The following is a 13,920-nucleotide window of genomic DNA, read 5'->3' as shown; positions in this document are numbered from 1 at the left end:
TTGGTAAATTTCTCCAGTCTCTAATTCCTCTTCCTATCAACCAATATTTTCCCCAATTCTACCTCTTGAATTCGGACTTCATCTTTATATTATGATCTTTCCTATTTTTAAAAACTCCATTTAATCTTATTTGTCTACTACTCGTAATGTCATTCCATGCTATCACCGCTTAGTTGAATAGCTCATCCCCTTACTCCCAGCAGTTCCTAGCCCCAAGTTTGCAACATTTTCATAACACCATTCTTTTATAGAAAATCACCCACAACATACCATGCTGCTTTCCTTTGGATCTTTTCCAGTTCTCAGATCAAATAATCCTGTTGAGGACCCCATACACTGGAATCATACTCTAACTGGGCTCTTACAAGGGCAGATCAGAAAATAAGTAGCACTTCCCAGTTATGGCCATTTATTACACCATCTATACAACAGCAACACAACTATAACGACATACACTGTAACGTCACTTTTCCACATAGTTTCCAAGAGACTCCAAACATTTCTGCGAACGCACAACCAACTTGTCGATGCCGGATGGATAGAAATTTCCTTCAGCGTTCTGCAACCACTCTGAGACAGCGACCTTCACCTTCTCATTGGTCTGGAAACGTCAACCACCAGACCTCCCACTTGAAACGCTGCAGCAGTTCTCACGTTCGGCGGGCCTTGTGAGGTGTTGCGTTATCGTGCAACAAAATCACACCGGCGCTTCTCTTTAATCGCTTTACGCAACCAGTGCAACGTTTGACAATACGACGCCGCGTTGATTGTCATTCCTTTCGGCAAGAATTCTACGTGCAGCAAACCCTCCATGTCAAAGAACACTGTCACCTTAACATTACCGGCTGAAGGTTGAACCTTGGCCTTCTTTCGTTGTGGTGATGAGGGGTGCACCCATTCCATTGATGTTCGCTTCGTTTCGGGGGTGAAGTGGTGGATCCACGTTTCGTTGCCTGTGACAATTCGCCGCAGAAACCCGTTGTCGTCTGCGGCATAACGTTGCAAAAATGCCAGGGAGGATTGGAAACGTAGTCCCTTGTGCTCATCGGTGAGAAGATGTGGGACCCATCTTTGACACAGCTTACGATATCCAAGGTCCCCGTGAACAATGGCGAACACACTCTCATACGACATGTTCAGCTGCGTCGCAATTTCTCTCAGTTTAATGCACCGGTTCTGTCTAATGATTGCATTCACACTGTTGACCTCTGCACGCATCCTGGATGTTGCTGGCCTGCCTTCGCGATGGTTGTCCGTGATATCCATGCGTCCGGCTTCGAATTGCTGACACCACTTTACGATACCTAGCCGGGAAATTGCCCGCTCCCCATACACAGCACTAATTTCACGATGAATGTCCATGCAAATCTTCCTTTTGGCCCATAGGAGTTGGATTGTCGCACGCACCTCATAATTGGAGTGAACGTCCAGTTAATGCGCCATTGCATTTGGCCGCTATTCACACAATACTAGACGAGACATCACAGCGACCTGACTAACAGATGTGTGGGCAGTGTCTGTCCCTTTCTTCGCTATGCCCACGTTTGCGACACACAATGCGCTGCTGCAGCGCATTAGTGCAACTAACCTTTTCATTCACCTACGTATAAGCGACTTATACACCCTCTCCTTCCCATCCATACTACAACTGCTAAATACCCTCATAACCATACGAGGAGATCTGTAACCTTTATTTACAATCCCATTAAGCGAGTTTGGCCATGCGGTTAGGGTTGTGCAGCTGTGAGCTTGCATTTGGGTGATAGTGGGTTCGAACCCCACTGTCAGCAGCCCTGAAGATGGCTTTTTGTGGTTTCCCATTTTAACTCAGCCAAATGCTGGGGCTGTACCTTAATTAAAGCCATGGTCTCTTCTTTCACACTCCTACCCCTTTCCTGTCCCATCATCGTCATAAGACCTATCTGTGTCAGTGCAACGTAAGGCAAATAGTATTTACAATCCCGATAATATGATTACCCCAGTGAAGAACTTTCCTTATATTCACACCTGGGTATTTACAGTGATCCCCATGAGGTACTTCCTTTCCAACACAGTAATTAAAACTGAGAGTGCTTTTCCTCTTGGTGAGAATTACAACCCAACTCCTCACCGCATTTACTACCATACCACTGTCTACTGTGCATCTTGAAACATTGTTGAGGTCTTTTCGCAGTCACTGACAATCCTGCAACTTATTTCTTTTTTTTTATAGAGTACTAACAGTTACCCGTGGCTTCGCTCGTGTGGACTTTGTAATTTGATGAAAGTAATCGTTCCTCGGTACTGTACTAAGACATTATGTGAAAACCCCTAAAGTATAAAAACTCGCCGAAAAATTGAGTTTCATTTATCCCAGAAACTCTTTGTAAACCACGTTTGTGGTATTGCCTTTTGGGGCTAAGTTGACCATGTGACTTAGAACTGTACACGTGAGAAACAGTCTTCACTCAAGTAGGGAAAAAAAAAAGTTTCTTCATTTTTAAAAGGAGATTCCAAATACCTATATCCACATCTGTAACATCTTCAATTCTTGAGATATAAGTATCTCCATAAAAAGAATTCAACCCATTTATCAGTACTTCCTCCAGCCCCACTCCCACCTCGGTGGATTTACCGAAAACAACAAAATGCATGTTTCTTTATTTTCAAAGGAGACTCCAAATACCAATTTTCATGTCTATAACATATTCAGTCTTTGAGATATAAGTATCCTCATGCAAAATAATTCAACTATTTTTTTTACCCCTGTTAAGTGTATTTTCCCAAAACAAAAAATACATTTCCTGTATTTTTAATGGAATTTCCAAATACCAAGTTTCTCGTAAGTAACATGTTAAGTTTTTGACATGTACTGTAGATAAACCGATCGGTACCCATTTTAAAAATTCACCCACTTTTTCAATTATTTTCAGCCCCTTAAGTGGATTTTCAGAAAACAAAAAATACATATTTCTTTATTTTTTAAAGGAGATTCCAAAGACCAGTTTTCACATATGCAACTCTTCAGTTTTTGAGATACTGTACAAGTATCCTCACAGAAAGAATTCAACTCATTTTTCACCCCCACTCCCAGTTGAGTGGATTCCACCCCCTCAAAAAAAATGCAGGTTTTTTTGTTTTTAAAGGAGATTCCAAATACCAATTTTCAAGCTTCAGTTTTTGAGATATAAGTATCCCCATAAAAAGAATTCAGTTTTTTCACTTCCTTTCACCCTCCCCCCTTAAGTGAATTTTCAAAAAAAAAAAAAAGTGTTTGTTTCTTTCTTTATAAAGGAGCTTCCAGAAACCAGTTATCACAGCTGTAAGATCAAGTTTTTGAGATATATGTATCTCCATAAAAATAATTCAACTCCTTTTCACCCCCCTCCCCCAAGTTGATTTTTTCCACAAAAATTTGTATTTCTTTATTTTTAAAGGAGATTCAAGCCCCTTAAGTGGATTTAAAAAAAAGTTCTTTATTTTCAAAGGAGACTCCAAATACCAATTTTCACATCTTTAACATATTCAGTTTTTGAGATATCAGTCTCCTAACAAAAAGAATTCAACCCCCTTTTCAATCAATACAAAGGAAACAATGGTAAGAGTGTACTCAGAATGAGGAGATAAAGGCTCAGTTAGGAATGAACTTGATGGTTGAAGCTATACACATAAATCAGTTTCAGTGGTGGCATCATTTGAGGGGAATGGAGGATGATAGGTAACCTATGAGAATAATAGACTCTGACATGGAAAGTAAGAAAATCAGAGGAAGACCAAGGAGGTGATTGTTAGAGTCTATTTTGGATGACTTAATAATAAGGGGTATGGACCTCCATGAGGCCCACAAATCTAGTTCTAAATAGTGGATCGTGGATGCACTTAATTCAGAGGCTTGCAGACTGAATACTCAAAGGCAAAACAGTCTATAATGAAGACGGATGCATGTTGTACAAAAGCTAACCCCTTGACGTTGGATTCAGCAGCTAGTATTCTATATTTGTTACCGTGTACTTCCATTATATTTCAGAGGTGAAATTTAATTAACAAATCAATAATAATCATAATCAATAATAAGGGATAGATTTATCTCACAACTGCTTCAGTTATCGAACTAAGTAGCATAAAACATAACTGTAATTATTTTACTATATAATGAGAAAATCTTTCAATTCAGAATGGGAAGGACTGAAGGGCAGAAGGAAATGCAATGGGTCAGACCATATGGCAGATTGACCTGTGCCATTATTCAATTCACTCACATTATTTATCTAAGATTGATATATTTCTGGTTTGAGACAAAATTATTTTGAACAGTCATCAGCAAAGTAAAATTTAATTATTAGGTGATTTTTACAAATCCCACAGTAATAAATGTATCTTATTTTTTAATTCTATGTTTTCATCTAATCATACTACATCAGTCTAGTTGTCATGGCCACACAATACCGACGATCCACGACAGATAACGAGATACTCTAGTGTAGACGCCAGGAGAGTTTGCTGCAGCACAGAATTTACCAAATGAGGTTACACCTATCACATAGTAGATGCACTTGTTGTGCCGACTCACAATCTGAAGTGGTCCACCAGAGTCTCCCTGGAATATGAAGAGAAATCACTCAATAAGGGAACAAATACAATACATATACTTTTTTATATTCTGTAGTACATAGAAAACATGTTGCTGATTCAACAACTCATCAGTGTTTATTTAAACCAAATATCAAATTCATTGGAGCTGGTGTGTGTGAGAATTTTGATGATAATCACCATAGTGATTTGATTTATTGTTGAAGTGTCTTCTGCAAACATTCAGCATGGCATGTCTGGAAGGTCTGCAACATACAATTCTCTTCAATCTTTTGACATATCCTGCTGAATGGTAATGATAACATTATTGGTTTTACATACCACTAACTACATTTTTATTGTTTTCAGAGACATTGCAGTGCTAGAATTTTTTCCTGCAGGAGTTATTTTACATGCTAGTAAACAAGGCTAATGTATTTGAACATCTTTAAATACCTGGACTGAGCCCAGGTCGAACCTGCCAGTTTGGGTTCAGAAGGCCAGCGCTCAACCCCCTGAGCTACAATGCCTGGTCATCCCTGTCAAATGTTCTGCCATACTGATGATATTGCAATCTCCTAGTAGAGCAGAATTTTGGGTAGATCTAAAGAGAGTAACAGCATGTCTTGCTTCATGGAATGGTAACTAAAAGAAAACGTCACAAAAAAAGAAGTGTGTTGTCTATATCTTTCTAATCTCTTAACGTCAGTGCTGATTGCACCAAGATTTGGACCTCTCAGCACCATAAAGTTTAATAACATATAAAGATATCTATGTATTATCCTGGACAGAGCACTAACATTCCAAAACCACCAAATTAACACTGCACGGAAAGTATAATCTTGAGTAAACCTTGTCAGGAAACTTGCAGACACAACTTAGGGACAAAATACATTGGTGTTTTATGGAGCAACATTTGCCCTTGTTTATTCCATAGTAGAGTATTGTTCCCCAGTTTGGTTAGGCAGCAGTCACATCAGTGAGATTGATATACAGTTAAATGTAGCCATGAGGACTATCAGTGGCACTACGAGATCAACTTCACTGAACTGGCTTCCAGTTCACCTCTGTAGGAAAGCAGTCCTTCTGAAGGAGTGGTGAAAAGTCTCTGAAGGCAATTCTATTCCCCTACAAGCAGACCTTCAGTCTCTACCTGTAAAGCGGCTAAGGTTCCGAAGGCTGACATATGAAGAACCAATGCAACGGGTGAAAAATTGATATGACCCAAAGGTGAAATGGGTATGAGAATAGCTAGAGGTAAAGCAATGTAACTATTATGGAAGCAAGTACTGATTATCATTTGTTTTGGCCCATGAACAGTTTTTGAATTTCATGTTACTTGAAATTTTCCCTTCAATACTGTCATTGTATGTGAAAGACTGTTTAAGCAATAGTACTGGAATTATTTTACCAGTATAAATGGGGATTGCGATTCACACTTGAAGATACTATAGAGTCAGACATTTTCCTGTTGTGCATATGCTCTCAGATTCTTTCCAAAATTAAGAATGTCCTTGGGTGCTGGATTTTTGATCCTCTCTTGAAATACTTTTAATAGCTTCTGTTCAGAGAATTCAGTGTCCATTTATGGACTAATGTGTTGTTATACTACTACTACTACTACTACTACTACTACTACTACTACTACTACTACTCTTTTTTTACGAGGGATTGTGGAAAATCTTCAAAAGACACTTGTGAAGGGTCTGCACTCCTCAAGTGTGTGGGATTCTTACCCACTAAAAACCACACACCCTTTTCCCACGGTGTGTATCATCACTGCGGAACCGCTCTCGCATTACTTCAGGGTGATATCTTGCTTTGTCTTTCAGACGTCCTCTTTCTTCATTTCTCCTTTACAAACGTTCGTATGCTTCCAAATCCTTCTTCTTCTGACGAAGGACGTTCTCCACGTACACTGCCACGCGATCCCAGGATTCCTGGCTTCGCAGCATCACCGAAATAATATCATCTGTTGTCAATTCTCCTAGTTCAGTTTCTACAAATAATAATAATAATAATAATAATAATAATAATAATAATAATAATAATAATAATAATAATAATAATAATAATAATAATAATAATAATAATAATAATAATAATAATAATAATAATAATAATAATAATAATAATAATAATAATAATAATAATAATAATAATAATAATAATAATAATAATAATAATAATAATAATAATAATAATAATAATAATAATAATAATAATAATAATAATAATAATAATAATAATAATAATAATAATAATAATAATAATAATAATAATAATAATAATAATAATAATAATAATAATAATAATAATAATAATAATAATAATAATAATAATAATAATAATAATAATAATAATAATAATAATAATATACGAACCCACTACAGTGTCGTAGCAGGTGGAGAGGTGATACTCTGACGTGGTGTGGCCCAGGTGGTGGATAGTAGGGTCTTCACCGGCTTGCCGGTGGACTTGAGCAAAATAAAATAGCTCTTTACAGATGAATGAGATAAACAAAAATGTTTTATAGTGGGCCTTCAAGAAATGAGAAATATGATGGAAGAACCTTTTGAAACACAAGGTTATAGAATTTATAATTTATAGAATTAATAATAGGATACCTGACCGAGGAGTTAAGAATCAATGTCCCCAATTTGAAACAGGATTTACAGTGAATTTAAAAATGATTCTATAATTGATTTTCAAGCAATGTCACTGAGAATTGCAAAATCTCACTTCAAAACAACAAACAAAATTTATACAATAATAAATGCCCATGCCCCTCTTAATGAAACAAATTTTCACACAAACAAAGAAGTGGATAAATTTTGGTATCTCCGTGAACACATAATAAACGAAGTAAATAAATGTAGGCCTAATGTTAAAACTTTATTAGGGGACTTAAATACCCAATTAGGAAGGGGAAAAGAGTATAGAGATATAACTGGAAAATGGACTCCACATAAATTTCCAAACAAGAATGGCCAACGACTTGTTGAATTTATATCTAAATCAACATACAGCATTTCAAAAGGAAACCAAACAAGCTTATAACTTGTAAGCATCTTGATTGGAGGAAAGGGGAATGGTAGCTAGACTGTGTGTGTATGGATCGTTGCCTACGCTATAATACAAGGCCTGGAAATAGAGCCCGTAAAACGCTATAGAAGTGGTCACACTGCAGTTCATTGGCGGGCCGCTAGGATCGCTACCTTGCCCCCTGTTTACCAGGTTCGCGCCTTTAAACGTGTGTATTGAGTTGGTTGTGAATGTGTGTATTCTTGTGATAATAAGCAGTCGCAGGTTCAATCATGGTTTAATGCTGTGTTCCTTATTGTCATTCACGACAAATTAAGGGTAGTGGAATTTCATTTCACAAGTTTCCAGTGAATAGTGATTTAAAAGAATGGTGGCTTGTTGCTATATCTCGCAGAGGAGACAAGCCGGGATCTCTCTGGGTTCCTACAGAAAAATCGAGGGTGTGCAGTAAACACTTCAGAGAAGAAGACTTTAGTATAAGTACATCTAAAAAGACGCTCCTGCCTAATAAAGTCCCTTCAGTTTTTACAGAGTTCCCCAAACACAAACAAGTCACTTTAAAATGTAGGAAAGCTCCTAAGAAAAGACAGCTTGAAAGAACGGACAGTGAAAATGAGTATATAAGAAATAAGAGAAAATGTGTGGAACAATCGGATTCTCCTGTGCCTGATAATACTGGAGAATCTGACCTGATAAATGTAGGCACCACAACAGTAGGTACACAGTTTTCTCCTGTCCTAAAATCAACAGTACCAAAATACATTACCAGGAAACTAAGGAAGGAGATCAGAAGAAATAGAAAGCACGTGACAATTATTAAGAAGTTGCGCGTAAAAATTCGTGACTTGGAAGCAGAACTTAGTAAGGTAAAGAAGGATCCCGGAAATCTTGCAAGTCGAGTTTCTAAAATTCAGAAGGAAGCTGAGGGAGGTAATATGAAAGCAAACTTTTTGTTAGAACAACTTCAGAGCTTTGGAAAAAAGAAATGTAAATACCAGGAGACTACAGTTAAAATTTGTGTACTATTATCTTCAAGGTCACCAACTGGTTATCGGCTTCTCAGAACACTCGATATTTTGCATCTTCCTCATCCAAGAACGTTGAAATCGTATGTTGGATACTCAAAAGGGGAGACCGGCATAACTTCGCTAACTAAAGCCCGATTACTGGTAGAAAAACTGTCGTTAGTGAACGATAACAAAAAGGTTGGTTCCCTTATAATAGATGAAATGTCCATAAAGCCGAAACTTATGTATGACAGGAAATTAGATATGTTTATTGGACTGAATGACATTGACATTGATGCTCTTGGAATCGAAGATAGGTTGGCCAATAAACTACTCTGCATTTTGTTCAAGGGACTCTCTACATATTACAGAATACCGGTGTCTTTCTATTTCACTTCATCCATTATGGGCTCACAACTTGCAAAATTAACCTTGGATGCGTTAAATGCTGTTGAAGAGTGTGGTTTCAGAGTGATCAGAATTGTGACTGACAATTCTCAGGTAAATGTTTCGATGTTCGAAACATTATGTGGAGGAAGCATTACACATGAGATACAACATCCAGCTGATAAAACTAGGCCTCTGTTCCTAAGTTTCGATCCCAGTCACGTCATAAAAAACGTGCGATCCCAACATTTGTCATGAGACTTTTTTTTGTAAACAATGCTATCGTGACCGGCGATCATTTGAGAGTTCTTTTCAAACTCCAGAAATCTTCAATTATGAAGCCGGTGAGGAAACTAACCAGAAAAGTAGTTTACCCTACAAATTTGGAGAAAATGAATGTAGCAAGAGCCAAAATTGTATTTTCCCCTGAAACAATCGCTGGTTTGAAGGGTATGGAGGTGGTTTGTCCTGAGAGCATTAAAGACAGGAACAGTTTAAAAGAAACAATTTCTTTCATGGAGCATTTTATGAAGTGGTTCGATGCCCATGATGTCTGCAACACCTCGTATGGGGCATATTCCAGGAATGAGAACAAACTGGCATTTTTCAGCATTGAAGATGAACGCCTCAGTTGGTTAATAAATGATTTCCTGTCATATATCAAGAACATTCAAATGCATCCAGAGAAAGAGAAAAGATTCACGAGGGAAACGTATCAGGCGTTTGTCTTGACTACCCAACCCACTGTGGCCTGCGTAAAATACCTCATAAGTATACATTTTCATTACGTCTTGACGAGGAATCTAACAAGCGATGATATCGAGCTTTTCTTTAGCCACCTACGACGCAAAGCGGGATACAAAGGCACAATGGACGCAAGGTCATGCCTTAACGCAATCGAAACAACGCTCCATACAGGAATTATTGTGGCATCAAAACATGGCAATGTTGAGCTGAGGGATGAAAATAAGATCCGCAATGTACGAACCATTACAAAACCCTTGCAAGGTAAATTACATCAGATCTGTGTAAACAATACTTTTTTTATTTAAGTGTTCGCTAGTACATAAATATGATTAATTTGTTTCAGATTCAACAGCTACAATACCTGGTATTTCTCTAGCTATGGTAGCAGGATACTTAGTGCGTATGACAGAAGAACAAACAGACTGTGAAGGCTGTTTAGAACATATCACTTCTCCAGCTAGTGAAAGTCCAACATTGTGTCTTATTTGCTTTCAAGATCGAGGAGCCCTCAGATACCCGAAATCATCGTTTGTGGCTCTTCTGCAGCGCATGACGGAATTTGTTACCTCTGCTGTGCAGTATTTACCTCGACGACAGTTACTAAAAATGTGTACGTTTTTTCTGAAAACCAGGTTCATCAGTGAGATTAAGTGTAGAGTGTGTAAAGACGACAAACTACCTCTTTTTCTACTCCAAAAATTTCTGAGACCTCTATTAGACAACATTGCGTCGAGCCACTCAAGTAGAAGTGAGAACGTTTTGAAACTCGATAAGAAGCCCCTGAGTAGGAAAGTTTTAAAACTGTAGACACCTACAACATTCAGCTCTCTTTATTTAGGATATAATTTACTTATAGACATGCACGGCCATGCTAACACAAGGGGGCAACAGCGCGATCCTAGTGGCTGAGCGGTGAACTAAGGTGGCACCCGTTTTCATTAGTGCATTTCAAGGCCTTGTATTATAGCGTAGGCAACGGTATGGATACATTTTTCCATAAGAAATTTATAATGTAAAAGTAAGAAGTGAAAATTAAATTCACACCACTAAAGAAGAATATAAATACTACTAAAGTAAAGACGAATTATGACCCACACCAGTTAATAAAAAAATGACAAATATAAGGAAGTCATGCAAACAATAAAACTGACAGATGACCTTGAAGAATTGATCCCAGTTCTCAAAAAACAAGCTAAAAAAATAGCTCCATTGAATCCTCATAAAAAACATACCTGGTGGACGACAGAATGTGATGAAATTCATAAAGAGAGACATCAGGCATGGTTAAAGTTCCAAGCCCATAAATCAGAATAAAATGCTATCAACCTAAAAAATATAAGGAAGAAATTCTTGAAAAATGTTACAAAAATTAAGAGCAAATTTCATAATGATATGATAAACTCCATTGAAGTTAATTATTATAACACCGATTCTAGAGATTATGATAAAATTTTTGGAAGACAACTACAGAAATATGCTCCTCGTATATTAATGATGAAATATGAAACTGGAAAAATGGCACATAGCAGTAGTGAAAATGCTGAGATTATGGCACAAGCATTCAGTAAACCTTTGAACTGTGAAGAACCTAAGGAACTATTACCAATTAATATAAATACCCCAATAAAAACCAAATTTAATAACACAGACCCTATAACATTTCAAGAATTAGAAAAAAACACTAAAAGAACTTAAAAATTATAAGGCCACTCTCTTCATAAAAAAGGAGACAAGAGTAATCCAGATAATTATAGAGGATTAAGATCAAGTAGAAAAAGAGTTAGGAGAATACCAAGGAGACTTTAGACCCTGGAGAAGTTGTGCTGAACAGACCATCACTCTAAAAATAATAATGGCATAACACAGAAAACAAAATAAGCCTATAGTAATAACATTTGTTGACTTTAAGAAGGCATATGATTGTATATGTAGACCTTCATTGTTAAAAATTTTACGGAATTTTGGACTCCATCCTAAATTAATTAAACTGATAGAACTTACTTTAACTAATACCATATCAAAAGTAAAGTTTAGAGGAGAGGTTTCTGAACCAATTTTGATTAAAACAGGTTTAAGACAATGAGACTGTTTATCATAATTACTATTTAATTGTGAATTAGAATTTATAATAAGGGAATGGCACAAGGTCAACCCAAAGAACATACAAGTTGAAAGCTCCAAACAAAATTTAAGTTTAAACTGTTTAGGATTTGCTGATGACCTTACTCTGTTGCCCAACAATATTCAGGAAACTCGACACCAAATGAAATCTCTACAGAAAATAGCACAAGAAATTAGTCTTACAATATCCTTTGATAATACTGAGATCATGTTTACAGATCCCCCACTGGTAAATAAAATAATTGATGGGCAAGAAATCAAAATTGTTGATAAACTTACGTATTTAGGAGAAATCATAACTTATAATCTTGATGAGAAACCAGCTTGGCATAACAGAATAAATAAATAAAACAAAGCAAATTATATTACCAAGACTACATACAATTAAAAAAGCTTATCGAAAGCAGCAAAATTAAGACATCATAAAACAGCCACACAGCCAGAAATAACTTATGCTAGTGAAACCATTTTTAAAAACTACTAATACAGCTGAAACACACAAAATACTTAAGACAAAAAGAAGAAGAATTAGAACATGCATAAACAAACAGTATTAAGAAAGGGCGTCCATAGGATAGTTTGTAGAGGGGGAGAGGGGGTCTAGACCTGGGGGTATGTAGTATTTTCAATATTTTGGAAGATGAATAAATGCTAACACCTGGGCAACACCTGCACAAAACCATGTTCTCTGGTGCAAAACTATTGCAGAACGTGTCTTACTGTTTGAGCAGGCACCTCGCAGACAAGAAATTGAAATACATGAAAAGTGGAAACTACGTCAGATCACTCCACTCTTCGTACTGCTTCAGTTTCTCTAGCATACTCAGCTGGTGAGTACTGCGCTCCTGTGTGGGAAAACTGTGTACATTCGAGCAAGATTGACGTACAGCTCAATGAAACCATGAGAGTTGTTACTGGTACAGAGAGATCCACTCCTATTTTAGCAAACATTGCTCCTCCAGAAAAAGCAGCAAAAGTACAGTTTCTCAAGAAGACCTTAGCACACAGGAACTCACTCTTGTTCAACGCCTTACGAGATCCACCTGTGATGAGGTTAAAATCCCGGAATCCACTTTGGACTGATTTACACTCCCATAAAAAATTCAGTGTAACAGCAGAATGGAGACAGCAATGGGAACAATGTCCACCCACCGACGCCTTTCTGATTAAAGACCCAACAAAGAAAGTGCCAGGTTTCAATTTTCCTCGACATGAGTGGTCAAAACTCAACCGTTTCAGAGCAGGCCACGCAGGTGTCGATATATGATGAAAAAGTGGGGATATTGTGAAAGTGCTGCGTGTGAGTGTGGTGCTGAGAAGCAGACATTGCTGCATGTTGTTGAGAGCTGTCCACTGTCAGCATTTAAGGATGTTTTACAGGCTCTGCATGAAGTGACACCAAGTGCAGTGGATGGTTGTTGAAGCTGAACATTCTAGTTTAATTATTTCTATATTTTAACTTATAGGTTCATTGTATATTTTTGCACATTATGCTTGTAAATGCAGAATACATCCACGGTATTCCCTGTCCATCATTAAGAGTGACAAAAGGAAATCCCAAGGTAACATAAGATTGGTGACCACATGACCCTTAACCGAGTCAGACATGGACCTTCCTTGGTCAACCTGCTCTTCCAAATCCAACGGTATTAAGTTTGCACGGCCTAGGGAGTCTAATTTTAACACTTGTGACAATTTCCTTTCTCTTGATGATACCCTCATTCTTTTAAGGGTTGGGACTTAAATTTTCTTTCTGTTAAAAGGGAATAATAGCCCATTTGTACTGCCTCTAACAACCACCACCACCACCACCACCACCACCACCACCACCAGTATAGACCACGTAGTTTCATTCAGGAGTTCAAAGTGTTCAAAACCTTCTATTGGTTGGCAGCTCTGAATATGTTTTTCCATAGTTCCCCATTTTCACATCAGGAAAATGCTGGGGATGTACGTTAATGAAGGTCATAACTGATTCCTTTATAGTCCTAGTTTGTGTTTTCCTATCCCATTGCTGCTGAAAACCTAGCAAACTAGCAACAAACAAACAAAAATTAAAAAATTA

The 13,920-nt window shown here is 37.3% G+C and overlaps 1 protein-coding gene across 1 annotated transcript in view; it reads right to left on the bottom strand.

The window, feature by feature from the left end:
• Nucleotides 1-4,245: 4,245 nt before the first annotated feature.
• The window catches only part of LOC136868525 (venom protease), a 143,517-nt gene continuing 133,842 nt past the window's right edge, over nt 4,246-13,920 (bottom strand). Inside the window, exon 8 of the mRNA XM_067144780.2 lies at nt 4,246-4,576. Coding sequence (XP_067000881.2) covers nt 4,409-4,576 — 168 coding nt within the window. The 3' untranslated portion in view covers nt 4,246-4,408. The remainder of the gene's footprint in view (nt 4,577-13,920) is intronic.

This window comes from Anabrus simplex, chromosome 1 (assembly GCF_040414725.1).
Source record: "Anabrus simplex isolate iqAnaSimp1 chromosome 1, ASM4041472v1, whole genome shotgun sequence".
In the NCBI taxonomy this organism is placed as follows: Eukaryota; Metazoa; Arthropoda; class Insecta; order Orthoptera; family Tettigoniidae; genus Anabrus; species Anabrus simplex.
Note: the sequence above shows the minus strand (reverse complement) of the source record. Positions and strands in the feature narration are given on the sequence as shown.